The 23,086-nt window shown below is 35.5% G+C and overlaps 1 protein-coding gene across 1 annotated transcript in view; it reads left to right on the top strand.

Moving 5' to 3' along the window:
* The window catches only part of Nelf-E (negative elongation factor E), a 42,881-nt gene that overhangs the window by 6,208 nt on the left and 13,587 nt on the right, over positions 1 to 23,086 (top strand). Inside the window, exon 4 of the mRNA XM_081758944.1 lies at positions 17,229 to 17,283. Within this exon, the coding sequence (XP_081615070.1) occupies positions 17,229 to 17,283 (55 nt within the window). The remainder of the gene's footprint in view (positions 1 to 17,228; positions 17,284 to 23,086) is intronic.

The raw sequence follows: 23,086 nt of genomic DNA, 5'->3' as shown, positions 1-23,086 counted from the left end.
CGTACATGGTACAGAGAGGGCCGAAATGTAGTGAAAATTGAATGCCGGTTCGGGTACAAGATAAGATTTTAATTTTAATAATATGTACTCCCGTGCGCAAAAAAAATTGGGCGTATACTGTAACTCAAGATTTTTCGCATTTATTCCATTTTCCTTACGTTTATGGGTAAAATTCAGTTATTAGTATGTGGAGATAATAGAAAGCAATTCATCTAAGGAGATATTTCCAAAAAATATAATAAAATAATAAAAATATAAGCAAAAAACAAAATTATGCTCGGTTTTGTGTATACTGGCAACGATGATTTCTAGGGATTTTTTCAGTAGCAGATCACAATTGCGGAGGGAATTCAGTAGGGGAATCGAGAAGTTGGATCAAGAAATGGATAGTGGACTAAAATGTTGCATTTATTGGTTAAAACCTAGTGTGTAGATTGCCTGCCAAATATAAATTAGCTTCTGTAACTAAGATGTCGTACGAAAATATAGAATTAAACAGAAAAACTCTTATCTTAAGGTTCGAAGCGATACGGACCATGGTTATGAAGATTATTTCTTTAAAAAAAGGAGCTAACACCATGTAGCCTCCGTGGTTCGGTGGGTAGAGTGGCGGACTCGTAGTTATTTTATAATTTTGACACCACATCGAATCCCATCCCATCCCATCCCATTTCTTTTTCTTTTCTTTCTTTTTTTCTTTTCTTTCTTTTTTTCTTTTCTTTCTTTTTTCTTTTCTTTCTTTCTTTCTTTTTTTTTTTTTTACAAAACATTATAATTTTCATGTTAATAAGAACCGAAGCAATATAATAAGGACAACTTACTGATATTTTGCTGTAATGACGTATTTATCGAGGATTAGAGAACTATTGTTAATAGCTATTGTTTTCTGTTCATGCTGTTGTATAGTTTCTCTCATCCTGGTTTCTTGGGGAAAAAACAATTTTGTCTCCAACGAAGTGTGAAGGATATATACGGACAGAAAAAGACATCTTAATATCAAACGTGATTTATCGTGATGAAATAGACTAGTTTGCCATTAAAAAAAAAAAAAAAAAAAAACCTAAAGTAAATTACTGAAGTTGACTTCCCTTTAGCTTTTAGCTAAAAAAAAATATGTTTTTCTTTATAAGACTATACTTTATGAGGCAAGGTGTGTGATCATACCCACAAATTTAGCTAGGGAGTGAAAGATAATTGTTTATACAAACATTTTACAGGTTTAGGTGCGTGAAACACCAATACACCATGGTCTCGCTTATCCGACCATCCTTTGTTCCACATACCATATGATCCGATATATCATTGCAAATAGCACCAATCGGCAAGAAGATCTGCAAGTTGTGGTCTTAATCTATTTTTCATGCTGTGGAGTCTATCGCCTAGCGCGCCCGTCTACACCTTGACTCATACGTCTATCATTCAGTGCAGACACGTATCCAGGTTTTCTATTCGGAGGGGACCCAACACGAATCCTCGTAAGCACGTAATTCTAATGTTTTTAAATATCAATAATAATAATAATAATAATAATAATAATAATAATAATAATAATAATAATAATGCAACAGTTCTGTACCTCTCTTAACTTTTTCCTACTTTTCATTTATAAACCGGTTTATTTTGGAAACTGCATTATAGCACAAACAAAATGAAACATATTTTCGAGAGAAATGTAACTAAAGAAAACTGTCTGCTACGTATATCACATAACAAAAATAGCAAGAAGACATGGAGTGTATCGTTCTAATATATTAAAGTTAAAAACAGAACGGAAACGAAATGTTAATCCTATTTAAAACTGTTCTTTAATTCCACCTGGTCAGTGGCGTATTTACGATTTTGTTTCGGGAGGGGCTTTGCTAACTTTCGGGAGGGGGGCTTTTTGCCTGGAAATGTGAAAATTCTGCAAGATTTCATTTACTTTACTATACTAAGTAAGATTTCGTGGGGGGCTTAAGCCCGGAAGCCATCCCCCTAAATACGCCACTGCACCTGGTATAATGGCATTATGGTATGTTCTTAGAATTATAACAAGACAACAGCACATTGCCCAAAGTTTGGACACTGACTACTAGTAAACAGATATAAAAGAACCTCAAAAGGGTAAAGGCAAGTTTATTAAAAAGTGCTTGAGTTTCGGAGAGAGACAGCTGTCAGGCCCTCACGCTGGATACGTCCCTGATTCAGTGCAGTGCAGTTATTTGTTATAAAACATTATTATTAGATGCGTAATATGTAAAATTATATCATAAGTTTTACTTTTAATAGCTCTTTTCTTAAGACATCCATATTATCCAGCGTTCTGCCTGCCTGTTTATGTCGGATAAGCGAAACTCTACTGTATTTCCAAAGCTAGCATATACATGAACTAGAATTGTATCGTCCTAGAACAGACAATAGTCTAAAATGCTTATATTAAAAGGCTGAATAAAAAAAAGCATAAGTACTGATTTGGAAGCGTGAGAACAAATTAAAAACAATTCAATATATTTCCTAGGTATCAGATTATCATCTTATTATGTCGATGTGTATTCTTTTTTAAACATAGTTTTAAAAGTTATACCATTCACAATATTCCTGAGGAAATCGAAAGAAAAACTCCTTGTGCCTCTTATGGCAAACAGGCTTAAGTGCATGGTCCGAAACCGATTCCCACGTTAAGGTATAGATAAAGTTCCCGTACTTCAAAAATGCAAATCCGGGACGCTACTAAATTACGAGAATCTTTGAAATGCTTAAAACTGAAAGAAGTGTTGAATACTAATTTACTTTCCTCCATTAGATAGAGTTGTTCAAGTATTACGTTATCACATTTTTATTCATTTCACTAGAACTTCCAAGGACGCCAATTTCTCTTTAAATTTGGAGGGGGGGGGGGGGCATTCAAACTCAGAAGATATATATATGAGGATTTTAAGACAAATTACACTCAAATAATGCCAAATATTGTATATTCATAAATACAAAGGAGGCCTACATGAGCTTTGAGCGGGCTCGGCCCCGCAGGATCGGCGCCCTTGCCTTCTTCCTAGTTAAGCAAACGTAAGCAGATGATTTACTCCCTCTCCCTGGTAAGCAATTTTTTTTTTTTTTTTTTTCTCAAGATCTGTTGTGTTTCGTGAAATAACAGCAGGAATTTCCTGATTACTTAACCATCTAAATGAATGTTTTCACTTAGAGCCATCCCGTCGATTCGCGTTGCCTAGGACTAAAATAAATTAAGGGTCAATAATGAAGATGAGACTTCCATATCAAACATGAAGAGACATGTGGATCGGAGATCTTTCTTTGCTCCAACTTTGATTTTTTTCAAATCCATGATGGGAAATTATATTATGAGTACAATTTTCGAAATTAATAGTATACAATCGTAAAAATATCTTACAAAACGATGGTTTATTGCAAAATACTTTGACTCAAAGAATACATTACAAGTAATAAACTTGTTACTTTTCCTGAAGAGTCTAAGTCGTGAATGAGACGGAAGCTGTCTAGCGTTGTGCTTGGAACGATTGCCTCACTTGTTCTACCTTCCCGTGGCGCAGCCTTGATTCGACTTGATCCTAAACGGATTGTTCAGAAGTCGAAGTCGGAAGATGTTTCCCATTTTTCCAAAACACTCTTGGTCGATTACAATCTGCCTCACTCGTGAGGGGACAATCCCATGCCGTAAGCGTCGGTGGACCACCGATAGGCGACTAGTGAGATGTCCCCAAAAATTGGCGGTCCCGCAGCCAAAAATTGGTCCCACTTCCGTTTTGAAAATTATACCACCACCGGCAGAGAAGCGACGGAACGCCAACGAACCACAAAATTATTCCCCTAAAACACGTTAAATCGCCTATATGCGTAATTTCTTTGCATCAAGATGAATCTAAAAACATTTTTTAAAAAATAAAACGAAAGTGCCCTGAGCTGGGCGTGAACCATCAACCTTAGGGTTGCTAATTGCGTGTTCTTCCGAATTCGTCACGGAGGCGATTATGAAGACACAGCTTGTAGAGTGATAAATCGTTGAAGTCTTTTTAATATTTCTAATCAGAGTGCTTCTTTAACCGTGTATATTTGAAGACAACTGTTCGGAATCAAATCAAATGCACTCGTCATGTAATTTTATAACAAAATGACAAGCGTCTATTTACTTTTTTCATAGTTCTCCCATATTCACTTGCTAGTGATCGGCGATAGTTGCCAACTAAATTCAAACAATTATACGCACCCACCTCAAGATTTTTCACTTCATGATGTAAAGGCAGGAGTTACTCTTGACCCCCGGAGCTCAAATATTGTCCTTATAATAACAATTCGTCAGGGAAAAATAATATATAATAATAACCGCATGCACATGACTGGCGATAGTTCATGTTGGTCCCTTTACGATTCTCCGTGACAAATCAAACGAGCGCGGACCAAAATAAAGTCCTCGTTCTTACGTTGTGGTAACTTCAATACCCCCGATTCTAGATATCTGCTTCGACTCGACGAATCCCTTCCACTAGTGGCACGTTAGCGGCAATCCTTCGACGCGTCGCTATATCGACGATCGCCATTTACCGGCAAGTGAGCCACTAGGAGTTGGCGACGTTTACGGCATGGGGAAGCTAATAAATAAACAAAATAATAATAATAATAATAATAATAATAATAATAATAATAATAATAATAATAATAATAATAATAATAATAAATCTAAAGCCTTATAAAAAAGTTTTCTGAAAAGTTGCATCTAGCAAAATCATTTGTTGGTATTCCAGAACTGTGAATTCACCTCTATTCATAATTTACTTCTATCGTAGTTTTGATATGAGAATGATATGTCTGAAACTAACACAGGTCACTAATACTTTTTTTTTTTTTTTTTGCTTTACTCAGATTTAGCAGTTTTACTTAACAGTCAGTCAATTTGGATCTGTGATATCAGAGTTTTAGAGATTTCCTTAATTTTTTTCATTTCTAAAAAAGTTTGCAACTAACACCATTAACGTATCTCTTTCGATATTTCCATATGTAATGGCTTGGTCACTCCAAGTATATTTCAAACAATAAAATATTTACGGTGTCTTACTCCATTAATCCGAACTACATTTTATATTCAACAACTCTGTGCATTTTCCCTTAAATCTGCAAACTTTCTACTAGGTTAAAACTCAGTATTTTCTATTTTCTTCCTTTCTTGCTAAAACGAAAGTGTTCTTTAGACAACCTGGAATGATGACTCTATACTACATTATGTTGCATAGGGCATTTTATGTAGCATATCATTTGACAGTTGGACACTTTCTTTTTATATTGAAAGCAACAGGGATTAAGTCCTTCTACACTTATATGATAAGTAAACACAATCTTTTTGATTCGTGGAATTGTGCCAATGCACTAAGTCCAGAGAGTTTTTAATTTAAGATAATAATAATAATAATAATAATAATAATAATAATAATAATAATAATAATAATAACTATTATTATTATTATTATTATTATTATTATTATTATTATTATTATTATTTTATTGACTTAGGTTTTCCTGAATATTAAGCAATATTTCACAAAAAGCTGGTATTTTTAAACAAATGTGTTCGATATCAAGTTTTCATAAAAGTAGTCACTCTCTCCTATAAATAATTTCAGAGGGGCCGCGGTGGCTCAGTGATAAAGCGTTCACCTTTGGTGCATGGGATCTTGGTTCGACCCCAGCTCGCACCAAATGAATTTTGTGGTGGAGAAACACCATGTGCATAGGTTTTCTCGGGGTTCTTCCGTTTTCTCCCACTTTTTTCATTCCACCATTGCATTCATTTCTTATCATCACCGTGTCCTTTAGCCTAGCCGGTATAACCGTGGGTCGTAAAACTTAAAGATTTGATTTCAAATAATTCCAACCCAAACAGTTGCAGGAAGTATGTCATTTCGAATAAAACAAACCACTCTATAAAATTCTGAGTATTATTATTTTTATATATACAATTCTAGCGGACCTTATTTCTAAATCGAAGGGTAAGAAGACTAAATTCACTCTCTTATTATTATAAATCCATTTCAATTGAAGCAGTTAAAATAGTTGGGAAAAATTAGAAAGCCATACCCTATATTCCAGTGTGCCACAACCGGATAACGTGGCACACTGACGTGCCCAGCAAAATGAACAGTGTGACGCAAACTTTTACCTATTATTTACAAGAATATTTGTCGAGTTTATTTTATTTATTATGAACGATTTTTCCACGGATCAGCTCTCTGTATACAATTAAACAAACAAGTATCACATTGAGGGAATGAGTGTAATTATTTACTTTAATAGTAATAGAAATGTATATATATATATTTTGTATTTTCTACCGGGAATAACTGCATCCGGTCTAGAAAGCTGGGACTAACAACAAAGGAACCCGATGTGCAAACACACACCACCTACGCACTTCAATACACCAACGAAGGTGCAGATTATTCATGAATTAAAGTCTCTCACCCAATGTATTCTCCTAACATGTCTCCCAGCGATTACAACATTTTTTGGTATCTCAATCACTTCCTAGTAGGATAGGTTTACCTAGAGACCACTGATTAACCTGGTAAAAAAAAAAATATTGGATGTTTCACTTTCTTACCTTTGGAGTTGACAGTCATCGGTTGGACAATCTCACACGCAAATATCTAATATTAACAACGTTTCTTCTATAATTTCGTAATATTGTATTATTTCTTTGTATTATTTATTAGGTTGGTTAGGCTTGTTTCAACACTTTTCTCTTTGCACCTACTTATTACCTGTACCTTAACGTTGGATAAAAATACACTAGCCCTCACCGGGAATCAAATCCAGAACCAATGGACTTGAACCATTTGGCAACTACAAGGCACATTTAAATAGAAGTTTCGATTTTGTTAGGAAAATTGTGATTAGGTGTAACATTTAAAAATATATTTAAGAATGGGTACGGATGAAACGCACTGAATTTTCTCGCTCGAATTTCTTAAACTGACTCGTGTTAGGCTGCAGCTATTACTGAAACATTTATTTGGGAAATGCGAATAAAATAATGTGTTTTGGAAAACTTTGTTCGAAGCAACTTATGTCCAAAAGTAAAGTACCCATTGGTCATATTTCTGTTAGAAATAACTTATGCCATATATTAGAATTATTAAGGAAATTGCATGTGAACTATGAGCAAAAGCGTCTGAGTACTTTCTGAGAAATCGTCAAAAAAGTCATCCCCAAGAATAAAATATCCCTTGTGTATCTTTTCAGGACAAACGAGTTATGCTATTTATGAAATACGAACAAAATTGCCTGAGTCGTTCTCCACAAAATCGTAGGGTAAATCTTACTCCGAAAAGTATTATACCACTTCTAGCTTTTTAGGATGATGGAATTATGCCGTATCGTTAGGTTATTTATGTGACATTTATTTATGAAATATGAACAAAATTGGGTCAGGCGCTAATGGGAAAATCGTCGAAGAGTAGGCTAAACTACCCTTCTGAATGTTTACAGGACGAACGAGTTGTGTCATATTGTTAGATTATTAATGATACATTTATTTATAAAATGTGATTGAGAAAATTGTTCGAAAAAACGCATCCCATACAGTAAATTACACCTTACGTATTTTTTCAGAGCAATGATTCAAACTATATTTGTAAAAAAAAATAAGCAAAATCTTTACAGCTATTTTTGAAACAATTTAATTATTTTAAATTTTCATCCTTCAGGAAACTACCCTTATTTTTATGTGTCGGAGAATAGAATTCGAAACGATAAAGTGTTATAAAAACTTCATGTCTAGACTTAGGTCCAGATACGTTGAACAGTATGGCCTCTATTTGAATGCATGTAAAAGCGTGACGAACCAACAAACGAACAGATGGACAGACATCAAAATTACTTTTTCGATATGTGGGGGCGTGAAACTTGAATTCATTGAAATCTCGAATTCGATTTTTATCACTATTACTACAATTTCTTCTTTCGTCGCTTGAACGTGAAAAAGAATAGGAATACAACGACACGTAAGGTGATAATTTGTAATTCCCAAAATTTAATGAGTTACGTTTAATGAGTTGCCATGCTAGAAAAAAAAGCTTATGCCTGTTTGTTATATCATTTTAATATCAGTTTTTCACGCTACTATATAATGTAGAAATATGGTATGATTATCGTTCATATTCATTCTATATTTGGAAATATTCGTGTTCCGTATACATAGATCTGTATAATTTAGTTACGTTCAACGAAAGCATTCTTGCACTTGTGGATATGAAAAAAAAGAGAGAGAGAGAGAGAGAGAAAGTCAATACTCTAAAAAGCAAAAAACAAGCACACACACACACACACACATAAACGATCATTTAACATCAGGTCGATGTAACAAGGGGTAAGACGGCAGACTGTCAAGGTCGCGTATGTTCTTCCTGACACACAAACCCGAAGTGAGTTGTCTGCTGTTCAAGAACGGGAAGTAACATGCAAGACTATAAACTGAAAACAATAACTGTTTCCAATAGTACACGTATTCTAATACTGAATAAATACGTCGATTAAAGGATACTACCAATAAATTATTTCCTTATTATATTGTTTCGGTTCTTATTAACATCAAAATTAAACACTTCCTATAATGTTTTGTAAAAAAAAAAAAAAAAAAAAAGGATGGGATGGGATTCGATGTGGTGTCAAAATAATAAAATAACTACGACTCCGCCACTCTATCCACCTAACCACGGAGGCTACGTTGTGTTGGCTCCTTTTTTAAAGAAATTATCTTCATAACCATGGTGCGTATCGCTTCGAACCTTAAGATAAGAGTTTTTCTGTTTAATTCTATATTTTCGTACGACATCTTAGTTACAGAAGCTAATTTATATTTGACAGGCAATCTACACACTAGGTTTTAACCAATAAATGCAACATTTTAGTCCACTATCCATTTCTTGATCCAACTTCTCGATTCCCCTACTGAATTCCCTCCGCAATTGTGATCTGCTACTGAAAAAATCCCTAGAAATCATCGTTGCCAGTATACACAAAACCGAGCATAATTTTGTTTTTTGCTTATATTTTTATTATTTTATTATATTTTTTGGAAATATCTCCTTAGATGAATTGCTTTCTATTATCTCCACATACTAATAACTGAATTTTACCCATAAACGTAAGGAAAATGGAATAAATGCGAAAAATCTTGAGTTACAGTATACGCGCAATTTTTTTTGCGCATGGGAGTACCTTATAGCACCTACAATTAGTCATACTATTCAAAGATCGAAAGAAAGCATATGACATTGTTTGCGTGACAGAACATTTATTATGCTGTTTGAGAAAAAGCAGCCGCCTAAGTCCAAGTGCAATTATTTTTATTTAGTACTGTTTCAAATCCCTATGGGGGCTCTTTTCAAGTACTGAAAACAATTTAAATATAAATCTAGAGAATAGGCAGTTATTGTCAACTGTTTCCAGAGGAATCCACGTTCCTTGAAGAATTTTCTTATTGGTGGAAAAAGATAGTTGTGTATAAATGAAGAAAAAAATAATTATTAGCTTGACGATTTGAGTAATCTTCTAACTTATGAATCGTGTAGTAAAAGTACATATGCGTCGACATATTATTCACCAGTAGGCACTAAATCAGTCCTCTGGTGTTGAAACTTGCTGAGGATATATATTTTTTTTCATATATGCTTTCAGTAAGTGTTGTATTTCTAAAGTGCGATGAAATGTTTTCGTTTAGTTTCAAACCAACAAAACAGGGCAAACAAGTAAAACTATGACCAAAACCGTTGAAGACAATAGAATGAATGACGGTCGAATGAGAGAGAGAATTCTGGGAGATAACAGTAAGGAAGATTTTACCAAAGTGTGAAACGTCTGGTATGAGATCTAAACAAACCTAGGAAGACTAAAAATGCTATTATACAACGCGTCCTTCGTACCCATAATAATCTACGGTGGAAATGTAGAAATAGCGAAAAGAGAGTGATGCGGCTAATGAAAATGAGAATCTGAAGAAGAATTCTAGAAAAGACAAGTAAAGTTCGAATAACAAATGAAATGATCAGAAAAACACTTACATAGAAAGGAGTACGAGAAGGAAAAGACACTATGGACATATAGAAAGAAAGAAGAGAATGCTTACGTAAATTAATACACATAAAAATAACAGGAAAACAGCCATAAGGATGGCAAAGAGCAGATACATTTGTGAAGCATGAAAGCATTTGGAAAGAAGAATAAAATAGGAAAAGGTCTAGAAAGAAGAGTAATGAAGGGAAAGACTTCGTTGAAAACGCCTCGCGCATATCTAGACGTGGTAGAATGCTGGAAACAGAAATTTATGATGATTATAATGATAATTGGAACGACTCAGTCGTAGATTCAGAGAGGACATACTTTTGAGAAAGAAAGAACGAAAAACACAGATTATCGTAAGAATACAAACATTAATAATACAAAATTTAAGGCTTCTGGATTAGCATATTCCTCCGTGGTAGTATTCTTCCTTAGAATACTCTTACATTTACAGGTCTTCAAAGTAAAGAAATCTATGAGTTTGATCGTTTAAAGTAACTAACTAACTAACTAACTAACTAACTCTATGGCCTATGGAACCCGGAGGTTCAATGCCGCGTTCACATAAGCTCTCCACTGACTTCTATCCTTAGCTAATTGCATCCAGTTTCTACTCTGTATTAAAATCTCTGCGAGATCCATCTTAATATTGTCCTCCCATCTGCGCCTAGGTCTTCCTAATGGTCGTTTTCCGATTGGTCTTCCAGTCAAGACTTTGAAAGCGTCTCTACTTTCTTCCATTCTAGCTACATGACCCGCCCATCTAAGCCTCCTAGACTTGACGACCCTAACAATGTTGGGTAAACCATATAAATTATGTAGATCGTTTAAAGTAAGGGAATATTTTACAACTTGCTCACAGTCAGGGTAATAATCTTTTAACAGTATTAAATGTACGGCGTTTATTCTAAGAACAGTAGTCAATGATATCTAAATAGATCGTGTTAATTTTTTAGTTATATATGTTAATACAAACTAACAATTTTTATTGGGTGTCAATCAAAAGATAAGGGAATTGGATGGTTCAGTGTTAAAAGTGTTCACTACTGGTGCGATTTCCTTGTTCAATCTCAAGTTATTTAAGCATACGATGGACAGCATTGTATCTGTATATTTTAGTGGGGTTCTTCCGTTTCGTCCCAGATTTTTCCTATCAATTCTTCCATAAATAATCCACGTACATTCTTATCATCTATCTCCTTCGGCATAAGCATAGGCTGTCCATTTTCTGTGAGCCTTTTTCATTACGGGAATTTTAAGATGGAATTCATGATGTACATGAAAATAAATTCTGTGAAAAGGTTTCCAGTTTCTACGTTCGTCGTATCTAAACTTTCCTTTTGATTTTCCATTTGACGTTCTCCAGTTTTCGCGTTCAAATCTCCTATGATAATCTTTACGCAATTACTTTCTTTGTTATTGAACTCAGTAGTGTCTCATAAAAGCCTTCCAGGTTCCCTTCTGAATGGTTTGTGGGGAACTGAGTCATTTGTAAGTTGGGTCCCTGAGAGCTTTCTTACTTGACTAGAAATATCTTCAATTTTTAAAACATAGTATGGTATTATTATTATTATTATTATTATTATTATTATTATTATTATATTATTATTATTATTATTATTATTATTATTATTATTATTATTATTATTATTATTATTATTATTATTATTATTATTATTATTATTATTGATGAGAAATCAAGCAATGCCAGACTTATCACACTACTAGCCTCTGTAATAAAGTAAGTGTCCAGTCTTAAGTACGATTACAAGAGTGAATAATAAGTCTTTGCAATCTGTACTTTTTACAATGAGAGCTGGGTAATTTCGAAGTTACCCGTCGTGTTGGATTGTTTGCAATCATTTTCTTTCCAGTTTCTCATTCCACGTCGATAACACATCGTGTCCTTAGAGGCATAGAAGTCAGTCACTGCTGTTACCACTTCCCCTGATTAGTGAAGCATCGTGATGTCAGGAGGTGCGCTATGGAAACAAACAGGTAGCAATACAAAGGGGCAAAATAAGGATTACATGCCGGGCGTGGCATCAGTTCGATGTAGTAAAGTTCCTGTATTTTTGTTGTGTTTTTTGAGCCGAGTGTGGTTTTGCGTTAGTATGTCACAGCGGGGTGCGCTTTAAGTTCACTAATGCAGGAAATTTTTGGCATAGTGCAGCATACAATCCACTCTAACTCTTTTCGGAATAAAGGTGGGCATTGAGGTACGACCGTTAGGAATGAACTCGAAATTACCCGTCCAAATTCCATCACACAAAGAGGATGACTTATGGTCGAAGCAATCCTGTTTGACGACCGATTATTGCAGTTGGCTCTTGCGCAACCACTTTTTTCCATATTCAGATTTCAAGAAATGGCCAGTATTTCGTCGCATGTGACAGTCAGTTTCAGGAAATGCTCATCACGCGAATTTTGCAGCAGTTGGCGGAACACATCTACTCTTCTCTGGACCTGAGCTGGTGTTGACTCGCGTGACACAATCCGGCAGGTCCTGATGGTTTTTCTGATTTCGTGAAGGTGACTCACTGTTTTGGACTGAAACATGCCGAGTTAATTTGACAATCTTCGTATGCTGTTGGATGTATTTTTCTTAATAGTGTGTCGTATGGTCTCAGAATATGTTATGCTGGAGCGGCCGGACCTTGACTGATTGTCATTTCTACAACCTGCACGAAATTGATACGTGACAGGCATAAAAACATACGTAGATGCCGACAATGCCCAGAAATATGTAAATAAATAAATCGTTATGACACTAGCAGGATGACAGGTTATAGAATTAATACCAGTATGGACGACATATGGGTCATTCTAAGTCAATTCAACCAAAATTTTGGGGAAATTTAACCCTCAATCTCAGATTTGGATGAAATTTGGTAGTGTTGTAAAACTTTATATGCTGATTACAAGTGTGTAAATTTTATTGTAATAACGTCAGTGGTTCAGAAGTTATTGCATTTCAAAAATGAGAAGAAAATCCATTTTTAGCAGTCGCAACACGATATTTCCCCGTTTTGGAAGATCATTAAAACAATCATATTTCTTACACCGTGTGCGTGGGTTTTCTCGGGGTTCTCCCGTTTCCTCCCACTTTCTTCATTCCACCTTTTCATTCATTTCTCATAATCACCGTCTCCTTTAGCCTAACCGGCATAATCGTGGGACGTAAAACTCACAGATTTCATTTCATTTCATTACAATCATATTTCGGTTCCTATTAATGCCAGTAACATAATTCTTTCTTTATTTGGATTGTCTTTCAGTTGTTTACCATTAAACACAAGAAAACTTTCCTTAGAGCTGATAGAAAATTTATAGAATCATTTGAAAGGTAACATTTTGCGAAAGAAAGAAAAAAAACTAGTACGTCATATTGTAAACTTCAAACCTTTATTTCTCAAAATTTCCATCATGGTTTTAATGAATTTGTTTTTTGAAAGCTTACATCTAGTTTCACATATACAAAAATTGTGATGGGCCATCCAAGCACTGAGGAGATATCCCAGTCAATGTTGCCAACTGATTGCGAAATAAACATTTTCCAATAACTTCCATACGATTTAACATATCCACTCCAAAATTAGTATAAGTACTCTTCGGTATCCTAGAAATACGTATGTGAGCATTGCCACTCCTTCCAAGCAACCCAGTTGTCAGGGTTGCCTGTCACAGCGTTAGATATATCTGTGCCACATTTTGCAGTAACCTTACTACATCTATTTGCACTATACAAAAATTGTGATGGGCCATCCAAGTACTGAGGAAATATCCCCCCAACTGATTGAGAAATTCAAACTTTTTCCAATAACTTTCATACGATTTAACATACCCCCTTCCAAAAAAAAAAAATAAATAAATAAATAAATAAAAAAAATAAAAAAATAAAATAATATATATATACATATATATATATATATATATATATATATATATATATATATATATATATATATATATATATATATATATATATATATTGATATAAGTACTGTTCGGTATCCTGGAAATACGCCTGGAAGCATTACCATTCCTCCCAAGCAACCCAGTTACCAGGGTTGCCTGTCAGCGTTAGACGTACCTGTGCCACATTTTGCAGTAACTTTATTACATCTATTTTCACTATACAAAAAGTGTGATGAGCCGTCCAAGCATGGGGGAGAAATAGGGAGTTTCGAAAATTTATAGGTAATGGAAAAAATACAATAATCTGAACACTAAATGAGCATTAGCATTTTTAAATGTTAATCAGAATAAGTACCAAAGAAGCAAATATAATAAAGCTTGATAGTATTATAGGCCTACATGTTATGGCACATAAAATAAATATTTGGTTTTGCTGTAATTAGATAACATCAGGTGCTTTGTGTAAACTGAAGTAACTACTTGCAGAGACTTTGGAGATAACTGGTATGTTCTGCCAGTAGCAGTTGTTACATAAGATGTGAGTAAACGGAACACAACAGGTATCATTTTCAGCCCAATAAAATTAGGGAGGTGGACCATGGGGAAGTAGGAAATTTACTGATGCATCACCTTCATCACTATTCACTAACTGAAATCTTTATCAAAACTTGTACGCTTCGCTTCAATCTTAATGGACCAGTTTTTTTCAAAACAATGCATTGCACGTGTTCCCGGAATACTTTCTGCTCTCAGAAATCTTTGTTGAAGTGTGGCACGAACAACAGCTATTTCTTCTTTATACACAAAGAAAAACATGGTGCTAATGATGTTTTTTTCACAGAAATGAAACATAAGGGCACATGTATTTATTTGATCAGACAATGGTCTCTGAAGACTTACTTTTGTCACAACCTGGTTAAAAGCCCCACCAATTCCATCGCATGGGGACTTTCCAAGGCTGGTAGCAAAAAAGAAACCATTTTGCCACCATATCATGGAAATCACTTACGTGGAAGTAAATTTAAGAAAGAAGGCTTTGCAGTTTTTATATTGGGCTCCACACCCATCAGTGAAATATTCTACTTTTGTTACGCGAGGAAAATTTTGTTTTAAATCCGACATTGCCAGTTTCTGTGTTTGAAAGACTGTTGGTACGTCATGTTCCATATCATCTGAAAGAATGCAGTAACTTTTGTGTTGAATAGTTATCATTAGTTGGTCGAATCACATTGAGATACAATAGTTTCCTTAATTCAAACAATAACTATACTACATTAGAACAGCAGCATAAGACTACTTGTTAAAGATATACTAGCTGATACGCCCTAGGTTATGCGGGATAAGCAAGATTTGGAAGATCTTCAAATACATTCACTAACTCTGACTTTCGGGAAGATTTAAAGCGTTGAACCATGTAGTATTTTTTCTAGTGTTATGGACATTTTTAAAGAAAGAAAGAAAAAGACGAATTTCGCTATTGTTTGGAAATGAGAGCAGAGTGAATATACGAAATTGGTAGTTCAGTAATTAAATTGTGGTATTTGGTCCACACGATTTCGTATATTTGTAATGTCGCACGTAATAATGCAGTGTGTGCACAGGTACGTCTAACGCTGTGACAGGCAACCCTGAAATTGGTTGGTAATCCTGATAACTGGGTTGCTTGGAAGGAGTGGTAATGCTCACAGACGTGTTTCTAGGATACCGAAGAGTACTTATACCAATTTTGGGATGGATATGTTAAATCGTATGGCAGTTATTGAAAAATGTTTATTTCGGCAACACTGACTGGGATATCTCCTCAGTGCTTGGATGACCCATCACAATTTTTGTATATGTGAAACTAGATGTAATAAGCTTTCAAACAAAAACAAATTCATTAAAATCCCTGATGGGAATTTTGAGAAATAAAGGTTTGAAGTTTACAATATGACGTTCTAGTTTTTTTTTTTTTTTTTTCTCAAAATGTTACCTTTCAAATGATTCTATAAATTTTCTATCAGCTCTAAGGAAAATTTTCATGTTTTTAATGGTAAACAACTTAAAGACAATCGGAATAAAGAAAGAATCATGTTTCTGGCATTAATAGAAACCGAAATATGATTGTTTTAGTGTTCTTCCAAAACGGGGAAATATCGTGTTGCGACTGTTAAAAATGAATTTTCTTCCCTTTTTTGAAATGCAATAACTTCTGAACCACTGATACTATTGAAATAAAATTTACACACCTGTAATCAGCATATAAAGCTTTATAACACTACCAAATTTCATCCAAATCTGAGATAGTAGGTTAAAAGCCTTGATTGAACTGACGTGGAATGACCCATATGGTAATGAGATATAGCTCAAAATGTAATATATATATATATATTTGCAAGATGTAACTATGTTTGACATTTAATTCCTTCTAGGTGCTTGGGGTCCCGGGTTCAAACCCTGCTCCCGCCAAGTGAACTTTGTGGTGGACAAACACCGTGTGCGTGGGTTTTCTCGGGGTTCTCCCGTTTCATTCCACCATTTCATTCATCTCTCATCATCACCGTCTCCTTTAGCCTAACCGGCATAACTGTGGGACGTAAAACTCAAAAATTTTATTTCATTTTTAATTTTTTCTAGACCGCTGCACTGATTTTGAGATTTTTAGTACATGAATGGATCCTGGCCTAGTTTAGGCTTTTAGCACATTTTCGGCAAGGTGGAGGGGGTTGACATATAAAAATAATCGAGAACTACCAACATTAGTATCCAATCCATAGTTTTCGGAATCACAGATGAAACCCCGATCTCGTTAAGTCCAAATTCATCCTCCATGCGTATCCTAACGGAGGAAATGTTCAAATACGTTCCAGAACCTGTTCTTCCTGTACGGAGAACGGACATTTCACCTAGTTAACTATAAAACTTAAATTTTTGTTCAACTCTAAAATTGGTCAGATGGTGACATCCAGGTGAACGGAACGGGATGATTGAGGCTAAATTCTTATGTTTAGTTTTCAAGAAATGGCGCGAGAAAGTAAGTCGCTCGTCGCCAAAAATAATTCTTAGTTTTTCTTGTGCTGGGACAAATTGTTTATTTCTTTACTTACTGTATATCTATAGGTAAAAAATATAGTTAACTAGTAGGGTGTACTTATCGTTATTTGTATTCTGCTAATGAAGACATTCATACTCCTAACAGTGACATACATAACTAACTGTAATGTAATTAGATATGAACAAGAACTACTTTAATTTTTCTTTCCTTACAGCCGAGGCTTTGTTACGTTTGATAAGATGGACGCTGCTGAGCGCGCTATTAGCGAAGTAAGTATGAAATTGCAAAGTAACAATGAGAAAATATATTAATTCTTGCTGGAATTAATATAAAATACTTTGTTGTAAATACAAGTTAGAGTAAACAGTGTTTAATAATTTTTTCAGTTATGCAATACCTGTTTACTTTCGAGTAATCATAGGAATGAAGGTTCTTTTGCAGCGTTCACACTATCCTTGAAAGTCAGGTAAATAAAGGAGTTAGGGTGAAAATGCTATATTTCACAGAAGAGTCAGAGAAATTTCAGATGGTTTAGGCGTCCTTAAAAAAAAAAAAAACTACTTAGTGCATCTACAAGGTTACAAAAAATTATGATTGTGCATCTCTTAGTGTTACAAAAAATTGTAGTGTTGAAGTTTTAAATCGTGCTATCGACTGGTAAGCTAATTTCTGTACCTGTTGCTCAGTTACTAGCATCATTTTACACCAGATATGGTGGCTCTGCGTACCGTAGTTGCTAACGCTCTCGCCTTTGGTGCGAGCGATTTCGCATCCGATTCCCGGTGGCTATATTGGGTCGAAAAGGTAACAGTTTTTTCAGTACAGCCATTCTGAGTGAGGTTTGTTGAGAGTTTTCCTCATTCAAATGAGTCAAATACCGGGATGGTACCTAACACACAAGTCCCAGGCCACTTCCTATCCCCCTTCCCTAGATATGTGCTCACCGAGGGACGTCATTCCTCATACGTGACGGGCTGAAGGACGTAGATGTCGGTAATGCCAGGAATATGTATAAATAAATAATAAAATGCACCGGAGATGACTTAAAAGAACAGAAATACCATGGGCATTGAAACTAGTAGACTAGAAAAAAATGTCATTGATATCGTGCTTATATGTTGGTAAGACTGATGTTTCTAGATAGTGCAATAGCCCCTTTAAAATGGGGGAACAAAGTGTAAATATGTAATTAACGCTGTTTTTGCTCCGTATTTTACTGATGATTTTAAAGAAGATGCAGTCAGTGTAATAATTTTGTAATTTGTTTCAGTGAATTAGTTAATGAGTTTTGTCAAAGGTGCCAGCTAAAGATGTGCAAAATATCCTTATTTAGTAGGAGAGTGCGTGCTGAGTATTTCAACTGTCTTTTCAAACAGAGCCACAGAACAAGATCTATTAAACAATGTCGTTGTAGGAATCAGACCATTATAAGAAAGGAGCATTCTTCAAGTCTCAATAGATGGCTCGAATGTGAATTTGAAAATTAAATGAAATCTCTCAAGTTTACGTCCCACGTTATACATGTTCTCTATTATCATTTCGAATATGTATAGTGATTGCATTGTTGAAAATATTTGTGAAAGTGCACGTCTAAGATATCCACCTTATACACCGGTACATGTGCATTTTGTTGAATTGAACCACTAATACTTCTATATCTGTGTACTATATCTTCTGAGCAAAATATATGTACACCTTGTCTCAAAAAGGTTGAGCGCATTCTTTATTGGTGTTTTGAGGCAAAAATTTTCTAAGTCCAGCTTCGGGTATCTTCGGGAAGAAGTAAGCCAGGTTCGAACCTCCAAGCCAGCCTTTGCAATCGGGAAAAAGTTTGCAGATTTGTTTTTCTTCTTTTAAATATAATAAGACTTGTTACCAAGTGTTTAAAAAGCAACATTGATTGAAATACTTAATGATACAATATTTCGAAACCTTTTTTTTTTAATGTCAGCACATGCTTGTTTGTCATTTAGCTCTCCATACGTAATGGAACATTTAAATACGTTAAAGAATCTTTCCATATGTAAAAGAATGCTCAAAGTTAAGAAATAGAACATAATTATCGCCTGAGTACTAAAATAAAAGTCAAAGTTGAACAGAAACAGCGTTTGTAATGGATATGAATGTCATAATTATCTTGAGATCCGTTATACATCGCTAGAAGCATAGTTCTAGAAGTACTTGTGTTAGCTCATTGGTAAGCTGTCGGATTTCAAATCTTAAGGTTGAGAGTTCGAATCCCGTCTAGGTTAGTCCTTTTTTTTAAAATTATATTTTCCGCAATGCATGAAAAATTATATAAAATAATTACATTAGAATACATAAGTTGTGTATATATAACATAATCATTGCAGAACATAGTAATTATTATGTTTAAAATATAACATCTGAGATAATTTTCACAGTAGGTCGGTATTATATATGAGGATGTAAATACAACTTAAGAAACTCGTTCAATAGCAATAAATAAGTTATGAAGTGTATTTATTTGCATCTATTTGTCATACAGATGTAACTTCTCATTATTCTCATTACAGCATGTCATTTACATTCGTGAAATACAATATATTCCTACGGATATAGAAAGTGTATAAACAGAGTATCCAAAGTCGTATCCTGCTTCAAGACAGATAACTTTTCCCGATCCCCTTAACGTCACGGGAAGAAACACAAACTCTCTTTAGAACGGAATGTCGTTACTTAGAGTCTCATTCGAATACGTTGAATATGCTTTTGTATATTCATTTCTCTCTCTCTCTCTCTCTCTCTCTTTCGCTTTGTTTATGTGTGTGTGTGTGTGTGTGTTGCGGAATATCCCAAGTTGAATACAACATTTGCCAAGTATATGAGCATCATTGTCATCGAATACCAGAAATTGAAAGTCGTGTTTCTTCAGGTTGGGTTTGCGTGTTCATGTTAGCTCACTGGTAGAGTACGGACTTGCCCATAAAGAGGTCTTGAGTTCAAAGCCTACAGCTAATTATCATTCTTTTGTTAGTAGGATTGCACAGAAATCGGATACAAGGAGTGGTTTACTTCTAGAAATATTTTCAGAAGCGTTTAGGTAGCCCTGAAAAGGGTTGTTTTCGGGAGTTAAGGCGGGGACATTAATATTGTGTCCAAGACCCTTCTGAATTTATTACACGCTCCATTCTTCTGGGCATGGAATCTATTACATGGGTGACAAATCTATCTCCTTCCCCTACCTCCAGCCATGCTTCGGAAACAAGATGCCACAGGTCATCCTGAGTTCTTGGTGGATCTGCCTCAGGCCAACTTTCCCTTAGAGTACGCTTCACTTCTGCCCACATATTTTCCATGAGATTGAGGTCTGCTCCACGAGCGGCCAGTCGATTAAATCAATCTCAGGGTGCCCTGCGAACCATTCCTGAATCACACGGGAAGTATGTATTGGCGACTGGTATTGCTGGAACTGAATTACACCATCAGGCTGAAATACTCGTACAGATAGCACCATGATATTACTGATAATGTCTAAGTACTGAGCATTGTCCAGATGTCCTTCAATTCTATGAAGCTGTCCTGCTCCGCGACTGGAAATCCAACCCCAACATAAAATAGATACATGGCCACTGCGATTGCAAGCAGCCACATATCCATGGTCATATCGGGTGCCTCTCGGACGATACACAAAACGGCGTCCCTTCTTTGATGTTGTGAATATGGATTCATCTGAGAAAACTACGTTTTCCCAATTGAGAGCCACATTCACCTGTGCAAACGCGAGACGGTAAATTTTGTGGTCGTCTGAGAGTTTTTCCTTCACGGCAGCAACACGGCCACGTAACCCAGCATGACGAAGCCTTCGCAGAGCTGTATGCTTTCTACCAGGAAAGAGATGAAATTCCCTTAGCTGTCTAGGCGTCCTTGGTGGGTCTAACCGGGCTTCGTTTACTAATCTCGCATCTTGGGCTTCGGTTGACACATGCGGACGACCAGGAGATCGTAAATTATCAGTCTGACCTGTAGCACCATATTTCCGAATCCATCGCCTTCCTGTAGAGGCCGGGACACCTACTCGCCTGCTAGCTGCAGTTGCAGAATAACCTTCCAACTCCCATAAAGTAATTACTGCTGTACGTCTATCCATAGTTACCAATGTTCTGAGCTGTGAGAAGGAAGCAATAGGTAGGTAAAAGCTAGTACCTGACGTGTGATTGGTTACTTGCACGACACGCCTATTGTGGGGAACAGCGTTGCCAGATCTAGCATAATGATGCTAGATCTAGCATAATTTGCATGTCTCTAGCATCTAGCATCTTGCTTTTAGCATCCTGCCCAAATCTAGCACAATTTCAGCAAGTTTATCAGAAAGCCGTAAAACCTGGAGATGAGAAAGAAGTTGGTCGTGGGAAGAAAAAGAACGGCAGAAATGTATCCTCTTCCATTGATTCATACAGTCGGTAAACCATACAGGCAGTCTTATTTTCCGAAGTAATTTCGAAGCGTCTTTGGGATTTTTTGTGGCTCCACCCAGGGTTTTCTAATCCTTTAACTCCGAGGCATGGGCGGAGCTATGGGGGCCATTCTCCCCCCAACTTTTTGACAACTTCACCATCTTTATTTCTGACTTCATGATCATATTTATTCCTGAAATGACAGCTCCGAGACCGACCAAAAATCTGCCGCCCCCCCCCCTTCCAGCAGACGATTCCCAACTCCCCTTATGCTGCGAAGTAATTTTCTTTCAAAATATGTAAACAAAAACTTTGCATTCATTTATACGATATATACGCCATTGAGTCTGGCAACGACTGCATTAATTTAGCTGAGTTAAAATTTTGGTGCGTGAAGTATTGCATTCTTGCTCTCTGTGTATTTTAAGTTACGTTATCGTATCTCAACTTCGTTTTTTTAAACTCCTGAATTAGTAATTATGAGGATCTAGCATAATTTGACCGAATCTAGCATAAGTTCGATCAGGTTTTGGAATAATTCCGAGCTGTGAGTCTGGCAACGCTGGTGGGGAACGACTTGGTCAACGACTCGCGAAAGAAATCTGAAAATGGTGTGCCGTAATAATAATATCAAAAACAGTTTTTATAAAGGAATATTAATACATACGAAAAGCTGTTTAAAGAATGAATTGTTATACTGACTTTACACATATAAAAACATATACCATATACTAAACAGATTGAGCGATATGATGATAGCTGTTTTGAGACAAACTCTTTCGAAGTCCAACTTCGGGTATCTTCGGAAAACAGTAAACTAAAGCTGCTGGTTCGAACCTCCAAAGCCAACCTTAGTAATCGGGAAACGATGTACAGATATGTTTTTCCTTCTGTTAAATATAATAAGACATGTTAAAATGGTATTAAGTGTAGAAAAAAGTAACATTGAAATACTTAATGATACAATATTTCGAGACTATGTATTCACACTCTCGTTTCGTCATTGTGATTTCCATACGGAAAAGAGCATTTACGTATGAGCTCAGTTATATTTCAGAAGCAGCTTCCGAAAAGCGGTCATGTTAGCTCAGTGGTACACCACCGAGCGTTTAAATCGTGAGTTCGATACCCGTTCAGGTTGAATTCTTTTATGATATTCTACTTTCCTCAATGCATGAAAATTATGTAAAATAGTTACATTACAATTCATCAGTTGTATATATCAGTTGAATATATATATTCATATCATCAGTTGTATATATCAGTTGAATATATATATTCATATCATTTCACGACATAAGTAATTCTTATCTTTAAAATATAACATCTGAGGTATTGACAGAACGTCGGTGTGTTATGTGTGAATATTGAATACAAATTTAAAAAATCGTGTAATAGCAATAAATAAGTTATGTAATATATTTATTTGCAGCTACTTTCATCGCAGATAAATTCTCAATATTCGCATTACAGCATTTAGGTAGAGCATATCGAAAATCGGATAGTGGGCCAAGACAAAAAACTAGCTAGCCCCAAACTGTCACGTAAAAAATTCGCGAATCGCAAAAGTAAAGTGAAGAGATTGAGAGCGGTAATTCCTTAATCGCTCTCTCTAAACTCTCTCTTATCTGCATTTATACACATAAAAGTGTAT

The sequence above is a fragment of the Thermobia domestica genome, chromosome 5 (genome assembly GCF_964235325.1).
Source record: "Thermobia domestica chromosome 5, izTheDome1.hap1.1, whole genome shotgun sequence".
In the NCBI taxonomy this organism is placed as follows: Eukaryota; Metazoa; Arthropoda; class Insecta; order Zygentoma; family Lepismatidae; genus Thermobia; species Thermobia domestica.
Note: the sequence above shows the minus strand (reverse complement) of the source record. Positions and strands in the feature narration are given on the sequence as shown.